Genomic DNA, 20,623 nt, shown 5'->3' on the forward strand with positions numbered 1-20,623 from the left:
AAAAAAAAAAAAAAAAAAAAAAAAAAACACAACAATATGCAACAAGGCTCAGAGATATCTGTTATTCTCTTTAACATAGCAATTCTACTCCTAGAAATTCAATCTAAGAAATAATGCAACAGAAGCAAAATAATAGAGTTGAAAAAAATATCTGCAGATTTATCTGTTATAGAAAAAAACAATAAAACATCATAATTGCACAATGGTACATCACTAAAATAGTATACTGTGCAGTAATTAAAACAGATAATGAAGATTATCTGGAAGTAAGGACTAAGACTTATAATAATTCAGGAAAAAAAGTAATACTATAATGGTGGGCTAAAACTATGCTACTGAACTTGCCTCTTCCCATGAATCTGAGAGGTGAGCCAGGCCAAGTTCCTACCCTCACTCTCCATCTTTGAGAAACCTATTTGGTAAGTCAACAAAACTCTTGCAAACTCTTAAAAATAATCCCAGATCTGGAGAGAAGAAAACTTAATGGGTATCCTTACATTTTCCTTTCTCGGATGAGGGAATACTGTTTTGAAAGGGTTGTTGAGGAGTCCCGAGTTAAACAAGAGAAAAGTGAACACATAAGCCTTTAACTTACTAAAATAAATACTCTAAGAGCCACACATGAAACTGGGCATTTTTCAACAATCCATCATATCCCCAAACAATCTGAGATAAAAAATATATCACCCAATTAGGTATTCTTATCTAGAACTGGGGTATTCTAAAAACATGACATCTGACTTCTACCATCTACTAGCTGAACAGTATAATCCTACCTACAGTATAACCTACCAAGGCATCAGAAACACACATAGTCATTGCATCAGGCTACACAAAAGGAGACTGGAATGGGGAAAAAAAAAAAAAACCTCATAAATGGGATGATGAAACCAAGAAACAAGATGAAAAGAATGAGTAAGGAAAGTTAGGCCTTTGCCGGGTATGGTGGCTCATGCCTGCCTCCCAGCACTTTGGGAGGCCGAGGCGGGTGGATCACCTGAGGTCAGGAGTTTGAGACCAGCTTGGCCAACATGGTGAAACCCCGTCTCTACTAAAAATACAAAAAATTAGCTGGGTGTGGTGGTAGGCACCCATAATCTCAGTTACTCGGAAGGCTGAGGCAGGCGAATCACTTGAACTCAGGAGGCAGAGGCTGCAGTGAGCCAAGATCCTACCATTGCACTATAGCCTGGGCAACAAGAGCAAAACTGTCTCAAACAAACAAACAATCCAAAAAACTGTATACCTAGAAAAATAATCATTCAAGAACAAGGGTGAAATACAGACATTTTCAAACAACCTAACAGACCTCTAAATAAAAAAACTTCTTAAAAATATACAGGAAGGAATGAATAGCAAAGAAACTAGTGTAGATATGGACAAATCTAAACACTGACTCATAGAATGGAAATCTGAAAGGTAAAAATGATACAACTAGAATACTAGACAATAATAAAGAAATGTAACCTGATTTTAGGTGTCTTAAGGTCCTAGTATTTTATGGGATAACTGAGAAGATACTGACAGGCTTTTGACTTTGATGTGACAAGTAAACACATTTTAAAAAAAAGTGGCTAACTTCCATACTAATGTGTGTGATGAGATAGGATTGGGGAGGGGCAAAAGGAGAAGATAAAATGGAATTTTAGAATCCCAAGCAACATAAAAGTAAGACAGAGTAGGCAAGGAGGGGCCAGGCATGGTGGCTCACACCTGTAATCCCAGCACTTTGGGAGGACGAGGCAGGAGAATGACTTGAGCCCAGGTGTTTCAGACCAGTCTGAACAACATGGTGAGACACCATCTCTATTCTAAGGGTTTTTTTAATGTGTAAGTGAAACCAGGAAGAAGAGGAATCACCAAATAATTAGGCAGAAATAAATCCAAAGATACTGGTAACTGTGCTCACTTTGGCAGCACAAATACTAAAATTGGAACGATACAGAGAAGATTAGCATGGCCCCTGAACAAGGATGACATGCAAATCTGTGAAGCATTCCATATATTTTTAAAAAGTTAAAAATTAAAAAAAAAAAAAGATACTAGTAACTACAACAAACATAACAGACTAAAACTCCTACTAAAATAAATTGAATTAAATTTAAAAGTAAATAAAATCCAATTATAAGCTTTTTTGCTTAAACTTATGGTTAAAAAGCCTCACAAAAAATGAAAAAATATATACCATATTAAAAATTTTCAAAAAGTACTCTGACATAGCTCTTTTATAACGAGACAAAATATAATGCAAAAAGCATTATTATTATTATGAATTTTTTTTTTTTTGAGACAAAGTCTCGCTCCGTCGCCAGGTGCCAGGCTGGAGTGCAGTGGTGCGATCTCAGCTCATTGCAACCTCCACCTCCCGGATTCAAGCAATTCTCCTGCCTCAGCCTCCTGAGTAGCTGGGATTACAGGTGTACACCACCATTTTTGTATTTTTAATAGAGACGGTGTTTCACCATGTTGGCCAGGATGCTCTCAATCTCTTGACCTCGTGTCTGCCCACCTCGGCCTCCCAAAGTGCTGGCACTACAGGCGTGAGCTCCCGTGCCCAGCCACAAAAAAGCATTTGGGATAATTATAAAGATTGATGAAGATTCAATTCACCACAAAGAAACAACAGCTCTGTGCCTAACATATTAACCAAAAATAGAATTAGAGGGAGAAACCCACATTTTTCTCAGTAACCCAGCAGATCAAAACTTAGCAAGCGCATATAGACAGACAGTGAAAAAACAACCCCAAAATTAGGGTAGACATCCAATTTTCAAACACATGTGGAACCTTTATGAAACTGACACATACAAAGCTTGGAAATTTTAAAATATACTTCTAAATAATTAACAAACCAAAGAACAAATGATAATAGAAATAAAATACTAAGAGCTGAGTAAGAAATTATCTCTCTCTAAACTGATACTTGTATTCCTACAACTATGGAAGGCCAAGGCAGTAGGACTGCTTGAGCCCAGGAGTTCAAGGCCAGTCTGGGCAACATAGCAAAAACCCTATCTCTGCTAAAAAACAAAAAAAATTAACCAGGTGTGGTGGCACACACTTATAATCCCAGCCACTCAGGAGGCTGAGGTAGGAGGATCACTGGAGCCCAGGAATTCAAGGCCGGCAGTGAGCTATGATGGCACCACTGCACTCCAGCCTGGGCAAGAGAAGGATCCTGTCAATCAATCAATAAACCAATAATTAATGTGGTATGCCCATGTAAGGGAATATTATTCAGCTACACAAAGTGGTATGCTCTGGATATGTGTCCCCACCCAAATGTCATGTTGAATTGGAATTAGAATCCTCAGTGTTGGAGGTGGAGCCTGGTAAGAGGTGACTGGATCATGAGGGTGTTTTCCCCTGGGTGCTGTTCTCATGATAGTGGCTGACTTGTCCTGAGATCTAGTTGTTTAAAAGTGTGTAGCACCTCCCCCTTCTCTCTCTCTTGCTCCTGGCTCCACCATGTAAGATGCCTCACTTCCTGTTCTGCCATGATTTTAAATTTCCTAAGGCCACCCAGAAGCTGAGCAAGTACCATCATCATGCTTCCTGTACAGGCTGCGTAACTATGAGCCAATTAAACCTCTTTTCTTGGCTGGGCACACAGTGGCTCATGCCTGTAATCCCAGCACTTTGGGAGGACAAGGCAGGTGGATCATGAGGTCAGGAGTTAAAGATCAGCCTGGCCAACATAGTGAAACCCCATCTCTACTAAAAATACAAAAATTAGCTGAGCGCAGAGGGGGGTGCCTATAATCCCAGTTACTTGGGAGGCTGAGACAGAAGAATTGCTTGAACCCAGGAGGCAGAGGTTGCAGTGAGCCGAGATCATGCCACTGAACTCTAGCCTGGGCAACAGAGCAAGACCCCATCTCAAAAACAAAAACAACTTCTTTTCTTTATAAATTACCCAGTCTCAACAGTTATTTCTTTACAGCAGTGCAAGAATGGACCAATACACAAGGAAATGAAGTACTGACACATGCTACAATGTGGATGACCCTCTAAAACATTACACTAAGTGAAAGAAGCAAATCATAAAGGGTCAGATGATTCCACTTATATAAAATGTCCAGAACTGACAGGTCCACAGAGAAAAAAAGTATATTAATGGTTGCAGTGTCTGGGGAAACAGGAGAGACTGCTAAGAGATATGAGGTTTTCTTCTGGTGGTGATGAAATGTTTTCAAACTAGATAGTCGTGGTCATTTTACAACATTGTGAATATACTAAATGCTAGTGAATACTACACTTTAAAATTGTGGCTTTTTGAGTGGAGGGATTAACCATGCAGTCAACTACACATGCCTAGTCTCCACCCAGTAAAAGACAGCCATAGAAATTTTCAAGACCTGTCATCAAAACCCTCAATAATGCCTAGAGTTGAGAACAGACTTAATGTTAACAGTGGTTATTTCTGAGTAGTAGATGCTGGGGATATTTTTAACTTTCTTCTTATATGAAGGGTCTTGAAAAAGTTCATGGAAAATGTGTTGTGAAAAGACTATGCATGGATTCAAAATTTTTGGCACCACAATAAACTTGTACTAATTTGCTATAACATGTCTGAACAGGATCTAGTCAGAGGCACTGTGAAGGATAAGACATCAGTTTAAAAAAAGCCCCTATCAGAGCAACGTGAGTTCTGCTAAAATTGAAGTAAGACCAAACATCAAATTTATAGTGAAGCCCAGGACAGAATAATGATGAAATAACTGATGCTTTATGAAAACTTTATGGGGTCAATGCTCCTAGGAAATCAGCAGTTTACAAATGGATAACTTGTTCTAACAAGGGATGAGATCATGCAGAAGATGAAGCCTATAGCAGCAGACCATCCACATCAATTTTTCAGAAAAAATTAATATTTCTTTCCCTAATTGAAGAGAACTAATGATTAACAGCAGAAACAATAGCCAACACCACAGACATCTCAACAATTGGTCCAGTTCACACAATTCTAACTGAAAAATTAAAGTTGAATTAACTTTTCACTTGATGGGTGACAAAACTGTTGCACCCATATTAGCTGCAGACAAGAGCACAGCTATCAGTAGAAATTTAAATGCGAGATCAAGATCCTAAAGCATTTCCTTCAAAGAACTGTAATGAGAGCCAAAACATGGCTTTACCAGTACTATCCTGAAGACAAAGCACAATCAAAGCAATGGCTACCAAAAGTGGAAGTGGTCCAGTCAAAGCAAAAGTGGACCAGTCAAGAGCAAAGGTCATGGTAACAGTTTTCTCGCTGTTCTAGGCATTTCGCTTGCTGATGTTTTGGGGGGCTAAACAATACAAGTTCTGCTTATTATTTGAGAAAGTTATCCCAAGTTTTTGCAGAAAAATGCCAGGGAAAGCATTATCAAAGTCATTTCCCACCATGGTTTCTGTTCACTCCTCATCAAACAAGGCCAATTTTGTAAGTTTCTATGGGAAGTCATTAAGTATCCACTATACAGTCCTGATTTGGCTTCTTCTGACTTCTGTTTTCTAATCTTAAAAGATCTTTTAAAAAGCATCTATTTTTCTTTAGTTAATAATGTAAAAGAGACTGCATTGACATGGTAAAATTTCTAGTACCCTCAGTTCTTCATGGATGAACTAAACAGCAGAGATCATCATTTATAAAAGTGTCTTGAACTTGATGAGGAGCTTATGTTGGGAAATAAATTTAAAATGTATTTTTAAATTTTATCTTTTAATTCCATTTTTTCACAAACTTTTTGAAATCCTCATGTACATTTACCTGTTTTACAACAGTGCTCTGTTGCTTTTAGAAAGCATTACTATAAACAAAGATGTCAACATGCTGAGAGGGTTAATTCTAAGTGGAGAGAATATGAATACTCCTCTTTGTTATATTTTTTCATTTCTAAAAATAAAAATTGCAAAGCATTTACATATATTATTTTTATAACTCATGTATACTCAAATAATAATAATATAGTTGTATCAGGATCATGCAATTGTTGCTTCTTTTTTTTTAGAGACAGAGTTTTGTTCTTATTGCCCAGGCTGGAGTGCAATGGCGTGATCTCAGCTCACCGCAACCTCCACCTCGCAGGTTCAAGTGATTCTCTGCCTCAGCCTCCTGAGTAGCTGGGATTATAGGCATGTGCCACCACGTCCAACTAATTTTGTATTTTCTCAGTAGAGATGGTGTTTCTCTGTCTTGGTCAGACTGGTCTCAAACTGCCGACCTCGGGTGATCCACCTGCCTCAGCCTTCCAAAGTGCTAGGATTACAGGCATGAGCCACTGTACTCGGCCAGTTGTGGCTTCTTTAAAACTATTTCATTTTTTTCTGTTAGCATTTTCAATAAAAATTTATTTAAAGTTACTACTTTTACAAAAATAAATGAAATAACAATGTATATCTGAAAACTAGCATCAAAAAATAGCCAAAATGCAGTATAGAAATGTTTATAATTAACACCTATCAGTGAAAGCCCCAATCTAAATTATTTACTTTTTTGTGAAAAATTATATTTTATTGAATCTTGTCTTGGGGTGGTTTTGATCCACATTTACTTCAAGAATATATTTCTAGAAGATTTACTTAAAGCAGCCACAAAAACACGGGAAGCATGATACACAATGCTAAGCCTAGGAGGGAAAAAATTAACCAAACCACTCATGGAAATACTGTTCCCTTCATCACATGAATTAAGTGCACACCTGGAAAACAGTGAAGCTTTCAGAAATTATAAATGAAACAACTGATATTCCCTGGAGATTTCCTCAAAGCGGTTCTGAATCACGTAATTTAAATCCCTAAATATATGACAAATATCTACATTGACAGTGAACAACTGAATTCACCTTATAGCCTCAGACAAGTTTAAAAGTTTGTAACTGAGGAAAAAGAAGATACTATACGAGGTCAACCCCATAGAGAATCTAGAACAGGTCTTTAACTGGGAATCTGATTCATTTAAAAGACAGTACTATACTATAAAACATAGACGCTTATGGTTACAGATGGTATCTTAGCAGACACTGCTAATGATTTACACACAGTTATTCTGTTCCTTCCCTGTTCCCAGGAGTGCTCGGACTTTGTGTATCTCTTCCTACAGGGAAGCCGACTCCATACCCAACCCTGGTTACCTTAGGCCAATCATCCCACTCTACGTCCCTGGCCACAAAAACTGTTTAAATGGTCCCATCACTGCAAACTGCAGGACTCTTGCTTGGAATGTTGCCCCAACTGATGACTGGTCCTAAGGCCAAAAACGGAGCCATCCTTGGTTGAAATTAAAATTACAAAAGGTAGAACAGATTAAGAAATTAGGTCCCCTGATCTACAGGATCAAGCAACTCTAAATAAAGCCTACTCTCTCTCCATACTTTCAACTACATAACCTAGATTATGTTGAGTTTTCAGTTACTTGCACAACAAGTCCTGATATAAATAACCTCAAATAGTCTACTCAGAGAAAAAGAAAGAAATGCACAACTTACATCTTCCTGGCACAATACTTAACTGTGGCTTAAGCGAGTGAGTGAGTGTGTATGTGTGCATGTGCTGAAATCATTTGAGAATAGGTTTTTTTTGTGAACTCCCTTAATCTGTTTAAAAGAAGAGCCTCTCAAAAGAACCCAATTGTTATAAATCTCCCAGAAGTTTCTAGCAATCAGAAGACTAACTCTCATTACAGGAAGAGAAGTAACCACCTAAACAGACACCATCATAAAACCTTCATATTTCTCATCTATTCTCTTAAGTGTTCATTTACCTTTTCTGAAAGTCATTTGATTTCCCTTAAGTGCCCTTCATCCCCCTTTACTTCCCCTATTATGATGGTAAATAAAGTCCAAATTCTTACAGCCTTTCTCTCACTAATCTGTCTTTTACCTGCCTGGTATCTGGCAACAGAGCAAGACTGTGTCTCAAAAAAAAAAAAAAAAAAGGGCCGGGCGCGGTGGCTCAAGCCTGTAATCCCAGCACTTTGGGAGGCCGAGGCGGGTGGATCACGAGGTCAAGAGATCGAGACCATCCTGGTCAACATGGTGAAACCCCGTCTCTACTAAAAATACAAAAAATTAGCTGGGCATGGTGGTGCGTGCCTGTAATCCCAGCTACTCAGGAGGCTGAGGCAGGAGAATTGCCTGAACCCAGGAGGCGGAGGTTGCGGTGAGCCAAGATCGTGCCATTGCACTCCAGCCTGGGTAACATGAGTGAAACTCCGTCTCAAAAAAAAAAAAAAAAAAAAAAGGCACGTCATAGGAGCAGCAATGAAATGAGAACAAATGACTTCTTCTAGTCTATATCCACCTACCTGCACTGCTTACCTTCCTCAAATGCAGGTTCTTCCCAGATATTTATATTAAAATGCTTTAATCCTGTAGCACCATTAAAGAAGTAACACTGACCACGATTTTACAGTCAGAGTACATCTAGCATAACAGGTATGTTTCAGATATTTCTGATCAAAGTGATAATCTTTAACCCACAATATAGAGTTAGTATAATGGAATTGGGGGAAGCATACCAGGATGTTAACATTGTTTACCTGGAGAGAAGGAAAAATATCAAGGATTTCACTGAAGAAGATGAGGATGTTACCCTAAATCATGCCACTTTGGCGTAAGTATTCTTTTGAGAGGAAGGTAATGAAGAAACACCACACACAGAAACTCTCTGCTCTCCCCGTTTCTGTATACATTTTCCTTTGTGAAGGTGTTCTCTCCGACCCTTCTCCTATAAGGGAGAGAACTACTCTTGATCACCATAGACTCTTAAATCACTAGAGATGGCACCTTTGATCTGGGTCTGCATAAACAAATCTTACTAAAACAACACTTATCTTCCATTAGTTTGCCCCATATATTTACCTTCCTGCAATTTACCACCCCTTGAAGCCCAAACCTCTTTTCTTTAGTCTTGTCGCCTCTCCACTATTTATTACCTGATATGGTTTGGCTGTGACCCCAACCAAATCTCATCTTGAATTGTAGCTCCCATATTCCCCATGTGTCATGGGATAGACCCAGTGGGAGGTAACTGAATCACTGGGGCAGGATTTTCCCATACTGTTCTCGTGATGGTGAATAAATCTCTCGAGATCTGATGGTTTTACAGAGGGCAGCTCCCCTGCACACACTCTCTTGCCTGCCACCATGTAAAATGGGCCTTTGCTCCTCCTTTGCCTTCTGCCATGACTGTGAGGCCTCCCCAGCCATGTCGAATTGTTGAGTCCATTAAACCTCTTTTCTTTATAAAATACTCAGTCTTGGGTATGTCTTTATTAGCAGCATGAGAACAGACTAATACATTACCCTTTATTAAAATGGTGTATGAACTCTCAAGTCTGTTTCTTTAGGCTTTCACTTCTTTTCTATGAAGCTCTCATGTGTACTTGAAATAAATCTTTTCTCCTGTAAATCTATCTTGTGTCAGTTGAATGCCCAAGCTCCACCAATTAACCTAAGAGGCTAGAGGAAATATTTTTCCCCATCTCTACCTCCTTTCCCACTATACTTCTTTGTATTATTTTGTTCACTTGTTGTAATACTATATATTACATTTAAAAGTAGAAACACTTCAAAGAAAAATATATGTGTGTATTTTGAGACGGAGTCTTGCTCTGTTGCACAGGCTGGAGTTCAGTGAGCAATCTCAGCTCACTGCAACCTCCACCTCCCAGGTTCAAGCTATTCACCTGCTGTAAAATCCCAAGGAGCTGGGACTACAGACATACACCATCATGCCCGGCGAATTTTTATATTTTTAGTAGAAATGCGGTTTCTCCCTGTTAGTCAGGCTAGTCTTGAACTCCTTATCTCAAGTGATCTGCCCAGTTCAGCCTCCCAAAGTGCTTGAATTACAAGTGTGAGCCACCATGCCTGGCCTAAAGAAAAATAAAAATTATTCATATCTTGATTTTTAAATGTCATTTTGAAAAATTACCCACAAGCACTCTAAATAAAAACAACAGGAAGGCACAAAATCATTAATGGTACATCATCTTTTGTTAGGGAACGTTTGACTTATTTGCTGTCAAGCAGAAATATATTCCAAGGGTTGGCCTCAGTCAAAATAATGACTTTTTAAAAAAGATAATAGGCTGGGCGAGGTGGCACATACCTATAATTCCAGCACTTTGAGAGGCTGAGGTGGGTGGATCATGAGGTCAAGAGATTGAGACCATCCTGGCCAATATGGTGAAACCCGTTCCTACTAAAAATACAAAAATTAGCCAGGTATGGTGGAGTGCGCCTATAGTCCCAGCTACTTGGGAGGCTGAGGCAGGAGAATCGCTTGAACCCAGAAGGTGGAGGTTGCAGTGAGCCAAGATCGTGCCACTGCACTCCAGCCTGGGCAACAGAGTGAGACTCTGTCCCCAAAAAATGAAACAACAAAAAGAAAATGTTAGAAATAAATCACATCAGACATTTAGACAAGTGCAGACCCCTGACAAACAGCATCAACAAACTTGGGTATGTGTCAGAAATGCAAATTCCCCAGCCCAACTTCAGACCTGAATAATCTAATTCTGGGCTTGGAGCCATAGCAATTTGTTCCCTTGGGCATTCTGATACCTGCTTAAATTTGAGACCCCTAATATGAAGGCAAGATTATAGCAATTTAGAAGAATAAAGCTGATGACAAATGGCAAAATTAACTGCAGCATTTCAGCAGAGTTTTTTTTTATTTTTATATTTTGAGATGGAGTCTCGCTCCATGGCCCATGCTGGAACACAGTGGCATGATCTTGGCTCACTGCAACCTCCGCCTCCCAGGTTCAAGCTATTCTTTTGCCTCAGCCTCCCAAGTAGCTGGGATTACAGACACGCACCACCACTCCCAGTTAATTTTTGTATTTTTAACAGAGAATGGGTTTCACTCTGTTGGCCAAGCTGGTCTTAAACTCCTGACCCTCAGGTGATCTGCCAGCCTCTGCCTCCTAAAGTGACAGGATTATAGGTGTGAGCCACCACAACTGGCCTCAGCAGAGCTTTGCCTGGGCTCTGGGTCCCTTCAAGGAGTACAGGTAGGTGAAACTGAAAAGCTCAATACTGGTTCCACACCAGCTCAAATACTGGTCCCTAATAGGGATTAGATTCTATTATACTCATAGGTTTTGTTAACCATCAGTAACACCTTTACATGTTTCTATTTAAAGGAATTTTTACAAATAACTCTGCCCTACCAAAGGCAAGGCCACATCCTCAGATAGGAAGATATAAAATACATTCAGCTTTCAGATGTCTCAACAATATTTCTTTCTCCCACTGATCAAAAGTTGAGCACCTAAAATCATTGCACTAATGGCAGCACTGCAGAGAAAACAGTAGCCAAAATGCAACTTTTCCCCAATAGGGGATGACACAAGTTTTTCTGGCTCCTTAACCTACAAGTAAATGGTAAAGACTGCTCTAAGACTGCTCTATCACTGAGATAAAATATACTAGAACATGGGAACATTTATACTTACACGCATGCACATTCATGCACTTTTAAAATCCAGGGGGCACAGAGCTAATGGGAGTTAACTTCTTTAAGCCTTGGTTAATGATCCAGTAAAAGTAAAATACATCAACATCACATAGGGCAAGTATTAAACCACAGATATTAAGAAAAATCAAGCCAGGCTGGGCTCACACCTGTAATCCCAGCACTTTGGGAGGTCGAGGCAAGTAGCTCACCTGAGGTCATGAGTTCAAGACCAGCCTGGCTAACATGGTGAAACCCCATCTCTACTAAAAATACAAAAATTAGCTGGGTGTGGTGGCACATGCCTGTAATCCCAACTACTTGGGGGGCTGAGGCAGAAGAATGGCTTGAGCCTGGGAAGCGGAGGTTTCAGTGAGCTGAGATCGAGCTATTGCACTCCAGCCTGGGAGACAAGAGTGAAATTCCATCTCAAATAAAAAGAAAAAAGAAGAAAAGAAAATTGCAGCCAGGAGCAGTGGCTCACGTCTATAATCTCAGCAGTTTGGGAGGCTGAGGCAGGAGCACTGCTTGAGCCCAGAAGTTTGAGACCAGCCTAGACAACAAGCAATACCTCATCTCTACAAATAATTTAAAAATTAGCTGGCTGTGGTGATACAATCTATGGTTCCAATTACTTGGGAAGCTGAAGTGGGAGAATCACTTGAGCCCAGATTCAAGTCTGCAGTGAGCCATGATCGCACGACCACACTCCAGCCTGGGAGACAGGATAAAACAGTCTCATTTAAAAAAAAAAAAAAAAAAAAAATGCAAAGAATCTAACAATTGGCAAACCAAACTGTTATCTTAATATGAATAGCGAGTAAACATTCTCTGCAGGGAATTTAACTTAGAAAAATTTCAAAATATGATTTTTAAAGTCTTGCAACTTAAAAGCACTATATTCAATGAGCTCACCACAGTAAACTTGTTCATATAAACAATTTTTAACAGATATAAAACAAAACATTACCATTTCATCAACTGTGCTTTAAAATTCACTTTCACGAAAGGATATTTCAACGATTTCAGAAATGATTCTCACTTTATATATAAATTATCGCTCAAAATTGTTAAAGACATGAGCTATAGATCACTTAAACCCTAAATGTTCTCAATTAACAAGAACTTTTAAAAGTAAACAATAAAGACCTGCTTAACTTTTTAGTTATATTCGACAACTATTTAGGAGATGCACACATATTCTAACCTCCTCCTGCAAAGAACTCTCTACAAGGAAAAGAAATAAAAGTGGCCCAGAATGGTGGCTTGTATCTGAAATCCCAGCTTTTTGGGAGGCCGAGACTGAGGCCAGAGCATCGCTTGAGGCCAGAGTTTTGAGACCAGCCTGGGCAACATGATGAGAGCTTATCTCAACTAAAATTTTTTTTTTTTAATTAGCCAGGTGTGATAACCTGTATTTACAGCTACTAAGGCTAAGGTAGGAGGATTACTTGAACCCAGGAGTTTGAAGGGCTAATGAACCATGATAATGTCACTGCGCTTAAGCCTGGGTAACAGAAGGAGACCCTGTCTCAAAAGAAAAGCAAGAAACAAAATGAAAGTTTCCTTGTGTGTCCTATGTTTACCTCTAACTTCTCCTTCCTTTTCCAGTGACTATAATTTTCCTTCTCTTTAAAAATAAAACAGTTGCATTTATGAAACTGTTCATTTATAAGACTGTCTTTAACCAAGACAATTATGCACAATATTCATTTCCTCTGCTAATCTTTATTTCATGTGCTGAAATAGTTATTTTTTTAAAAAATTCTTTTTCTGGCCGGGCGCGGTGGCTCACACCTGTAATCCCAGCACTTTGGGAGGCCGAGGCGGGTGGATCACGAAGTCAAGAGATCGAGACCATCCTGGTCAACATGGTGAAACCCCGTCTCTACTAAAACTACAAAAAATTAGCTGGGCATGGTGGCACGTGCCTGTAGTCCTAGCTGCTCAGGAGGCTGAGGCAGGAGAATTGCCTGAACCCAGGAGGCAGAGGTTGCGGTGAGCCAAGATCGCGCCATTGCACTCCAGCCTGGGTAACAAGAGCGAAACTCCGTCTCAAAAAAAAAAAAATTCTTTTTCCAAAAAAAAATACAAAAATTGACCAAGCATGGTGGCACGTGCCTGTAGTCCCAGTTACTTGGAAGGCTGAGACAGGAGAATCGCAGGAGGCGGAGGTTGCAGTGAGCCTCCAGCATAGGCAACAGAGACTCCATCTCAAAAAAAAAAAAAAAAAAAAAAAATTAAGGGGAGTGTCCCTGCCATCCTAAAGCACTTCAGGATTTTTCCTTACAGTGTCTGTGGATTTGCTTTGATCTATTTATACATTATTATTGTTATTTGAGATAGAGTCTCTCTCTGTCACCCAGGCTGGAGTGCAGTGACACGATCTGTGCTTCTCAGGTTCAAGTGATTCTTCTGCTTCAGCCTCCCGAGTAGCTGGGACTACAGGTGTGTGCCACCATGTCTGGCTAATTTTTTGTATTTTTATTAGAGATGGGGTTTCACCACATTGGCCAGGCTGATCTTGCATTCCTGGCATCAAGCGATCCACCCGCCTTGGCCTCCAAAAGCGCTAGAATTTACACATGTTATCTAGTCTCTCATATGCTCATTTAACACATATTTTCAAGATTTCTACTCAGCATTAATTTAAGGCTATCTGGTCTAAGGGAAATAATTTTAACGTTCATCTAACTTTGAAATGAATTATACCTCAATAATTCAAAATGATGTAATCCAATCCTATGAAATTATTTTAACAGTTACAATATTTACTGATAAACTTTTTTAAACTCCCCTCCAAAAAAAAATCCTTTTTCCATCTGTCACTTAATTTTACATCCACTGTCTACAAAGATGCTACAATTAGATACTAAAAAGAAAAATCTAAAAACTTTCTTACTGTAGCTTTTGCTTTTCAAAAATACTCGATAGCTTAAATGAAAAAGTATATTACATACCTGATCCATATCTAAAGTTGTTTCAATCATTTCCTGAAACTTGGAGAAATCAGAACGAAGATCAGTAAGAGGAGTCACAAAAACTGCCAACAACAATTTCTGGTGTTTTCCTAAAAGAAAATAGTAAAACAAACAAATAAAAAGATCTCAGTTTTAAAAATACAAATCATGAAAATCTCACTGAGATAAACAAGCATCATTTGATTCAAAAGGTATAAATAGTACAGGTCTCCAAAGTTACTATCAGATGAAATTGTTTAGTACTCAATTTATTTTATAGAAAGGGAGATGATCTAGCACTCAAAGCTTCCCATGAATAATACATTACCCCCTTGCTTGTCTATAAACCCAACAAGCAATACAGATGTAGAAACGTGACATTAATTATGACTAAGTGAATTTTATTTCTTATAGATTTAATAACCCAAAGTCAAAGTCATTAAAATAATACCTCTAGGCTGGGTGTGATGGCTCATGCCTGTAATCCAGCACTTGGGAGGCTGAGGCAGGCAGATTGCCTGAGCTCAGGAGTTTGCCACCAGGCTGGGCAACACGGTGAAACCCTGTCTCTACCAAAATACAAAAAATTAGCCGGGCATAGTGGCAAGTGCCTGTAGTCCCAGCTACTTGGGAGGCTGAGGCAGGAGAATTGCTCGAACCCAGGAGGCCAAGGTTGTAGTGAGCCGACATCACGCCACTGCACTCCATCCTGGGCAACTCCATCTCAAAATAAATAAATAAAAATAAAACCTCTCACTTACCTCATATTCCTAATTTCCATTAATGACAGTGTTCCAATTAACAGGTTAAATCAAGCCAAGTTTTATACAATGGAACCATGCTTGATGGCATTTAAGGGTACATGCTGGGGAGGCCAGGCACAGTGGGTCATGCCTATAATCCCAGCACTTTGGGAAGCTGAGATGGGCAGATCACTTGAGGTCAGAAGTTTGAGACCACCCTGGCCAACAAGGTGAAACCTCATCTCTGCTAAAAATTTAAAAATTAGCCAGGTGTGGTAGCATGCACTTGTAATCGCAGCTACTCGGAAGGCTGAGGCAGGAGAATCGCTTGAACTCAGAAGGTATAGGTTGCAGTGAGCCAAGATCATACCACTGCTCTCCAGCCTGGGAAACAGAGCGAGACTCAATCTCGGGGAATAAAAAAAAAAAAGAGTACATGTTGGAGAATCATGTTGAAGGGGTAAATGAAGCAACGGAGTACACAGTGTGAAAAAGCAAGCAGGATTAGAGACCTGGGTAGCAATCCCAGCTCTGCTACCTACTGGCTCTGTTATCTGGGGCATGTTACTTTGAGCCTCCTTTTCCCTTTTTGTACTACGGAATAATAAAAATAGCTACCAGAAAATAAGAAATGAAGTAACTATACACAATACTTGTATAGTTCTTAACACTTAACAGATGCTCAACAACAGTTACTCTGTATTTCTATGGGTATAACACAAGGATTTTTTTTTTTTGTAATCACCAATAAATTCCCTTTTAAGAATTCTGCCAGTGATCTCTAATACACACTGCATTTCATTCTAAAACAACTGTTCCCAAACTTCTCTAGAAATTTTAGTAGCTATTAAGAAAACGATGAAAAGCTACTATGAAGTCAGCAAAATTGTTTCAAGAATTCATGTTTTATTATTAATCACAACATCATCTACACATATTTAGAAAATAGTACATACGTGTGAAGCACTACTTAGACAGAATATAAACAACACTTTGCCCACATAATGTCTGTTGTGCTACAATGCCTGGTTCTTTATTCCAAATTAGCTCATGCGCTATTGGTAAACAGGCGAATTGTGGCAGCAAAATTCAGAGGTGGCATTAGTTTATGAATGATTTTTTTTCCCAGCCCATTGTTTTAAAGGAATCAAGATTAAGCTCTCACACAATTAAAATAAGCCTTAACAATGAAGACCTCAGAATCACTTAGCCACTGTGCTTTCTACTCGCTATGTTAAAATACACGGGAAAGCTCAAGGATACAAAACATTTGCCAGTATTTTTGAAAAAGAAAAAAAACTGATTGAATTCCATACCCTGGTTCAAATTTTTAATTTTGATAAAACTAGCCTCTATTAGAAGCAAATTCCCACAAGGATCTACATGTCAAAGGAGAAAACAAGAGCCACAGATCTAGGGCTTCAAAGAGTCAGCTGATGCTGGTGCTTGGGAGCAAATGCCAGGAAGGCCACAGTTTTTATTATACTCTGTTATGCTTTTGTTAGTAGTGTCGTACCAGAGTAAGCATAGAAAATCAACACCAAGACAAAAGTATGTCAAATTGCAGGGTCTTTATTGCTGGCAGCCACGGTGGACTCACATCTCTCCAACCCGTGGCCCCAAAAGGAGCGTGTCAAGACCTTTTTATGCCCGTAAACCACCTCCTGGGCGGGGGTGAGGATGAGGGGCTTCAGACATTCCAAGGGCCAGGAGACTTTGGACATTCCGATTGTTACTTAAGTGGTTTACAGAAGTCAAGATAAGCGTTAATTTATACATTGTCTGGGTAGGGTGGAAATTACAGGCCTTAGTTACTTATTACAAGTCACAGGGGCCAAGACGGCGTGGGTTTTGACTGCTTGCCTGTCACATTAGGTTTACAGAGCAGTTTCAACAGTAAGCCGAGGTATGGTCGAGGTACGCAGTTTATGGGGCTTTTACCATGTCACAGTAGTAGTTTTTAAAAATTCATTTATTTTCAGGTCTGCCCCAACCCAGTTTTTTCCATAAGCTGTTATTTTTCTAGCACATGACTGAAGGTTTTCCAAGAATACATATTGCGTAAATATCTGTACAAACTTCACAGCCTATGTCACCCTCAACATGTCCTCTAGCTTCTCAAGCACGAGCCCACTTTGCTGCAGCCCTTCTCAGTTTACAAACTTCCTTGTGTTCACCTGCTCCCTTATCCTGCAAACTTTCACTAGCATCTTAAATTGCTTCCCTTCCTTGTAACTTGTACTGAACCCCAGTTGCCAATTTCCAACTAGATTTTGAAAAGCTACATTCTCCACTAGTGATCACAGGCTAGAAAGCCCTATACAAGCAAGCTATCCTGAGGTCTTAACCAAAGGACTCCTGGAATTCGTAGTAGTACATAAACACAGAAGCAAATTCCAGTTTTATTTTCCCTAGCCTCTAGCTGAAATTTAGCATTTGCTTTCATTATGAATATAAGCAACAAGCCATGGCAGTATTACCAGTGCTTGTGTCTTTGTTACCAATTAAAACATCAGCTATATTTTCACATCAAGATAATCAAGGTATCTTTTTTTTCCTTTCTGAGTTTTCTTTTCTTTTTTTTGGAGACAGAGTCTCATTCTGTAGCCCAGGCTGGAGTACAGTGGAGCAATCTCGGCTCACTGCAACCTCCACCTCCCCAGTTCGAGCAATTCTCTGCCTCAGCCTCCCGAGTGGTTGAAATTACAAGTGCCCACCACTATGCCTGGCTAATTTTTTTTTTGTATTTTTAGTAGAGATGGGGTTTCATCATCCTGCCCAGGCTGGTCTTGAACTCCTGACCTTGTGATCCACCCACCTCGGCCTCCCAAAGTAATGAAATTACAGGCATGAGCCACCGCCCCGGGCCAGTTTTGATATATCATTTAACCTCACTCTTCGGAATTAAAATAGGCTGTCAGGTATTTTTCAATGCATTAACAAAAAGGACATTCTTACATCAAGCATTTGTTTCATATTTTGATAAATATATTTCAATAGAAATGGTTTCCTTTGTAACTCTATGTTTTATTTTATGTATTTAAAAACACTATTCTAAGGGGTTCATGGACTTCATCAGAAGCCAAGAAGGTCCACAGCACAAGAAAAAGTTAAAAATATCAGACAGGCCTCTGGCCTCACTCCTACCAACCTGTCGTAATTCTCTACCTCTGTGCTTGACCACTTTAGCTTTCCTTCACTCTTTCAACAAGGTAAACCCACATCAGCCTATGTCCTTGCACTGGCTGATCCCACTAGCCTCCCCTTCTCCCTCGTTCTTTTTTTATTTTTAAGATGAGGTCTCACTCTGGCACCTCACATAGAGTGCAGTGGCATAATCATGGCTCACTACAGCCTCGACCTCCCAGGCTCAGGCAATCTTCCAACCTCAGCATCCTCAGTAGCTGGACTACAAAAGCATTTCACCATATCTAGCTAATTTATGTTTGTTTTTTTTTTTTGTAGAGACGAGATTTTGCCATGTTGCCCAGGTTGGTATCAAACTCCTGATCTCAAGTGATCCGCCCGCCTCAGCCTCCCAAAGTGCTGGGATTACAGGCGTGAACCACCACGCCCAGCTTCCCCTCCAATTCTTAACAGCTGGCTCTGTTTTACGGTTCAAGTCTCACCTCAGATAGCAATTCCTTAAAGAGGACTTCTTTGACCACAGGATCTACTGTCTCCCTGGATCCTTGCCAAATCACTCAATCATACCAATACATTATGTTTTCTTTATTGTACCTAATGCTATTTTAAATTCTTGTCCATTTATTTCCCTATTGTCTCCCTCCCTCTACTCTCACTATTATAGAACCTCCACAAAACAGGGATTTCCTCTATCATATCTACCCTTACAACTTCTAAAAAATGTCTGGCACAAAGTAGCCAGTTGATAAGTTATTTGTTGAATGAATGACTTTATGAAGGAAGGGAACAAGGGACTAATAAGGTAATCAATCACTGGTCATTAGCTTTGATATATACAACATTTATTTAGTAAAAATCTCAAAGATCACACAGGGAAATAATTTGTTAGCTTCTTAAATGCATCAAAATGAGAAATGTTCAAATAAGTCATTAAATAACTTTTGTTAGGAACTCCTGATTGTCAGCATGATTTACTTAAAACTTCCTGAAGATTTCATTTTCAAGAATACAACTGTGCACCTCATGAACTACTGCAATGCTTAAGTCAATAAGTCTAAGTATTGGCCGTGCAAGGTGGCTCACGCCTATAATCCCAGCACTTTAGGAGGCTGAGGTAAGTGGATTATCTGAAGTCAGGAGTTTGAGACCAGCCTGGCGAACTAAAAATACAAAATTAGCTGGGCATGGTAGCGCATGCCTGTAATTCCAGCTACTCGGGAGGCTGAGGCAAAAGGATTGCTTGAACCTGGGGGTCAGAGGCTGCTGTGAGCCCAGATCATGCCACTACACTCCAGCCTGGGCAACAGTGAGACTCCGTCTCAAAAAAATAAATAAATAACCGTAAGTATTAACATTTCTGTAACAACCTTAAATATAAGCTAATCACTATTAAATCATCACTTACTATAAAATGCAAAAAATATTAGGATAAATTGAAAGCCCATCAAAAATAAGTGGTTTAGGCTGGGCATCATGGCTCACACCTGTAATCCCAGCACTTTGGGAGGCCGAGGCAGGTGGATTACTTGAGGTGAGGAGTTTGAGAACAGGCTGAACAATATAGTGAAACCCCATCTCTACTAAAAATACAAAAATTTAGCCAGGCATGGTGATGCATGCCTGTAATCCCAGCTACTCAAGAGGCTGAGGGAGAAGAATCACTTTAACCCAGAAGGCAGAAGTTGCAGTGAACTGAGACCATGCCACTACACTCCACCCTAGGTGACAGAGCGAGACTCTTTATCAAAAAAAAAAAATGCAGTTTAGGGCACAGTGTGGTGGCTCATGCCTATAATGCCCACACTTTGGGAGGCCGAGGTAGGGGGAATCCCTTGAGGTCAGCAGTTTCAGACAAGCCTGGCTAAGACAGTAAAACCCCATCTTTATGAAAAATACAAAAACTGGCTGGGTGTGGTGGTTCATGCCTATAATCTCAGCACATAGGGAGGCCAAGGTGGGCAGATCACCTGAGGTCAGGAGTTTTGAGACCTGCCTGACCAACATGGGGAAACTCTGTCTCTACTAAAAATACAAAATTAGCTGGGCATGGTGGTGCATGCCTATAATCCCAGCTCCTCAGGAGGCTGAGGCAGGAGAATCATTTGATCCAGGAGGCGGAGGTTGTGGAGCCGAGATCGCACCACTACACTCCAGCCTGGGCAATAAAAGCGAGACTCCGATCCCCCCACTTCAAAAAAAAAAACCACACATAACAAAACAAAAAACCATAATTAGCCAAGCGTGGGAGTGGGCACCTGTAATCCCAGCTACTCAGGAGGTTGAGGTAGAAGAATCACTTGAACCCAGGAGATGGAGGTTGCAGTGAGC

The 20,623-nt window shown here is 39.9% G+C and overlaps 1 protein-coding gene and 1 non-coding gene across 2 annotated transcripts in view; one reads left to right on the forward strand and one right to left on the reverse strand.

The window, feature by feature from the left end:
- MSH2 (mutS homolog 2) overlaps window positions 1-20,623 on the reverse strand; it is a 90,123-nt gene that overhangs the window by 23,547 nt on the left and 45,953 nt on the right. The window contains exon 8 of the mRNA XM_017548533.2: window positions 14,406-14,515. Coding sequence (XP_017404022.1) covers window positions 14,406-14,515 — 110 coding nt within the window. The remainder of the gene's footprint in view (window positions 1-14,405; window positions 14,516-20,623) is intronic.
- On the forward strand, window positions 1,902-2,008 carry LOC119474098. Its single transcript, XR_005203393.1, has one exon. It is a non-coding gene; the product is annotated as a U6 spliceosomal RNA (small nuclear RNA).

Source organism: Cebus imitator, unplaced genomic scaffold (genome assembly GCF_001604975.1).
Source record: "Cebus imitator isolate Cc_AM_T3 unplaced genomic scaffold, Cebus_imitator-1.0 Scaffold209, whole genome shotgun sequence".
Classification (NCBI taxonomy): Eukaryota; Metazoa; Chordata; class Mammalia; order Primates; family Cebidae; genus Cebus; species Cebus imitator.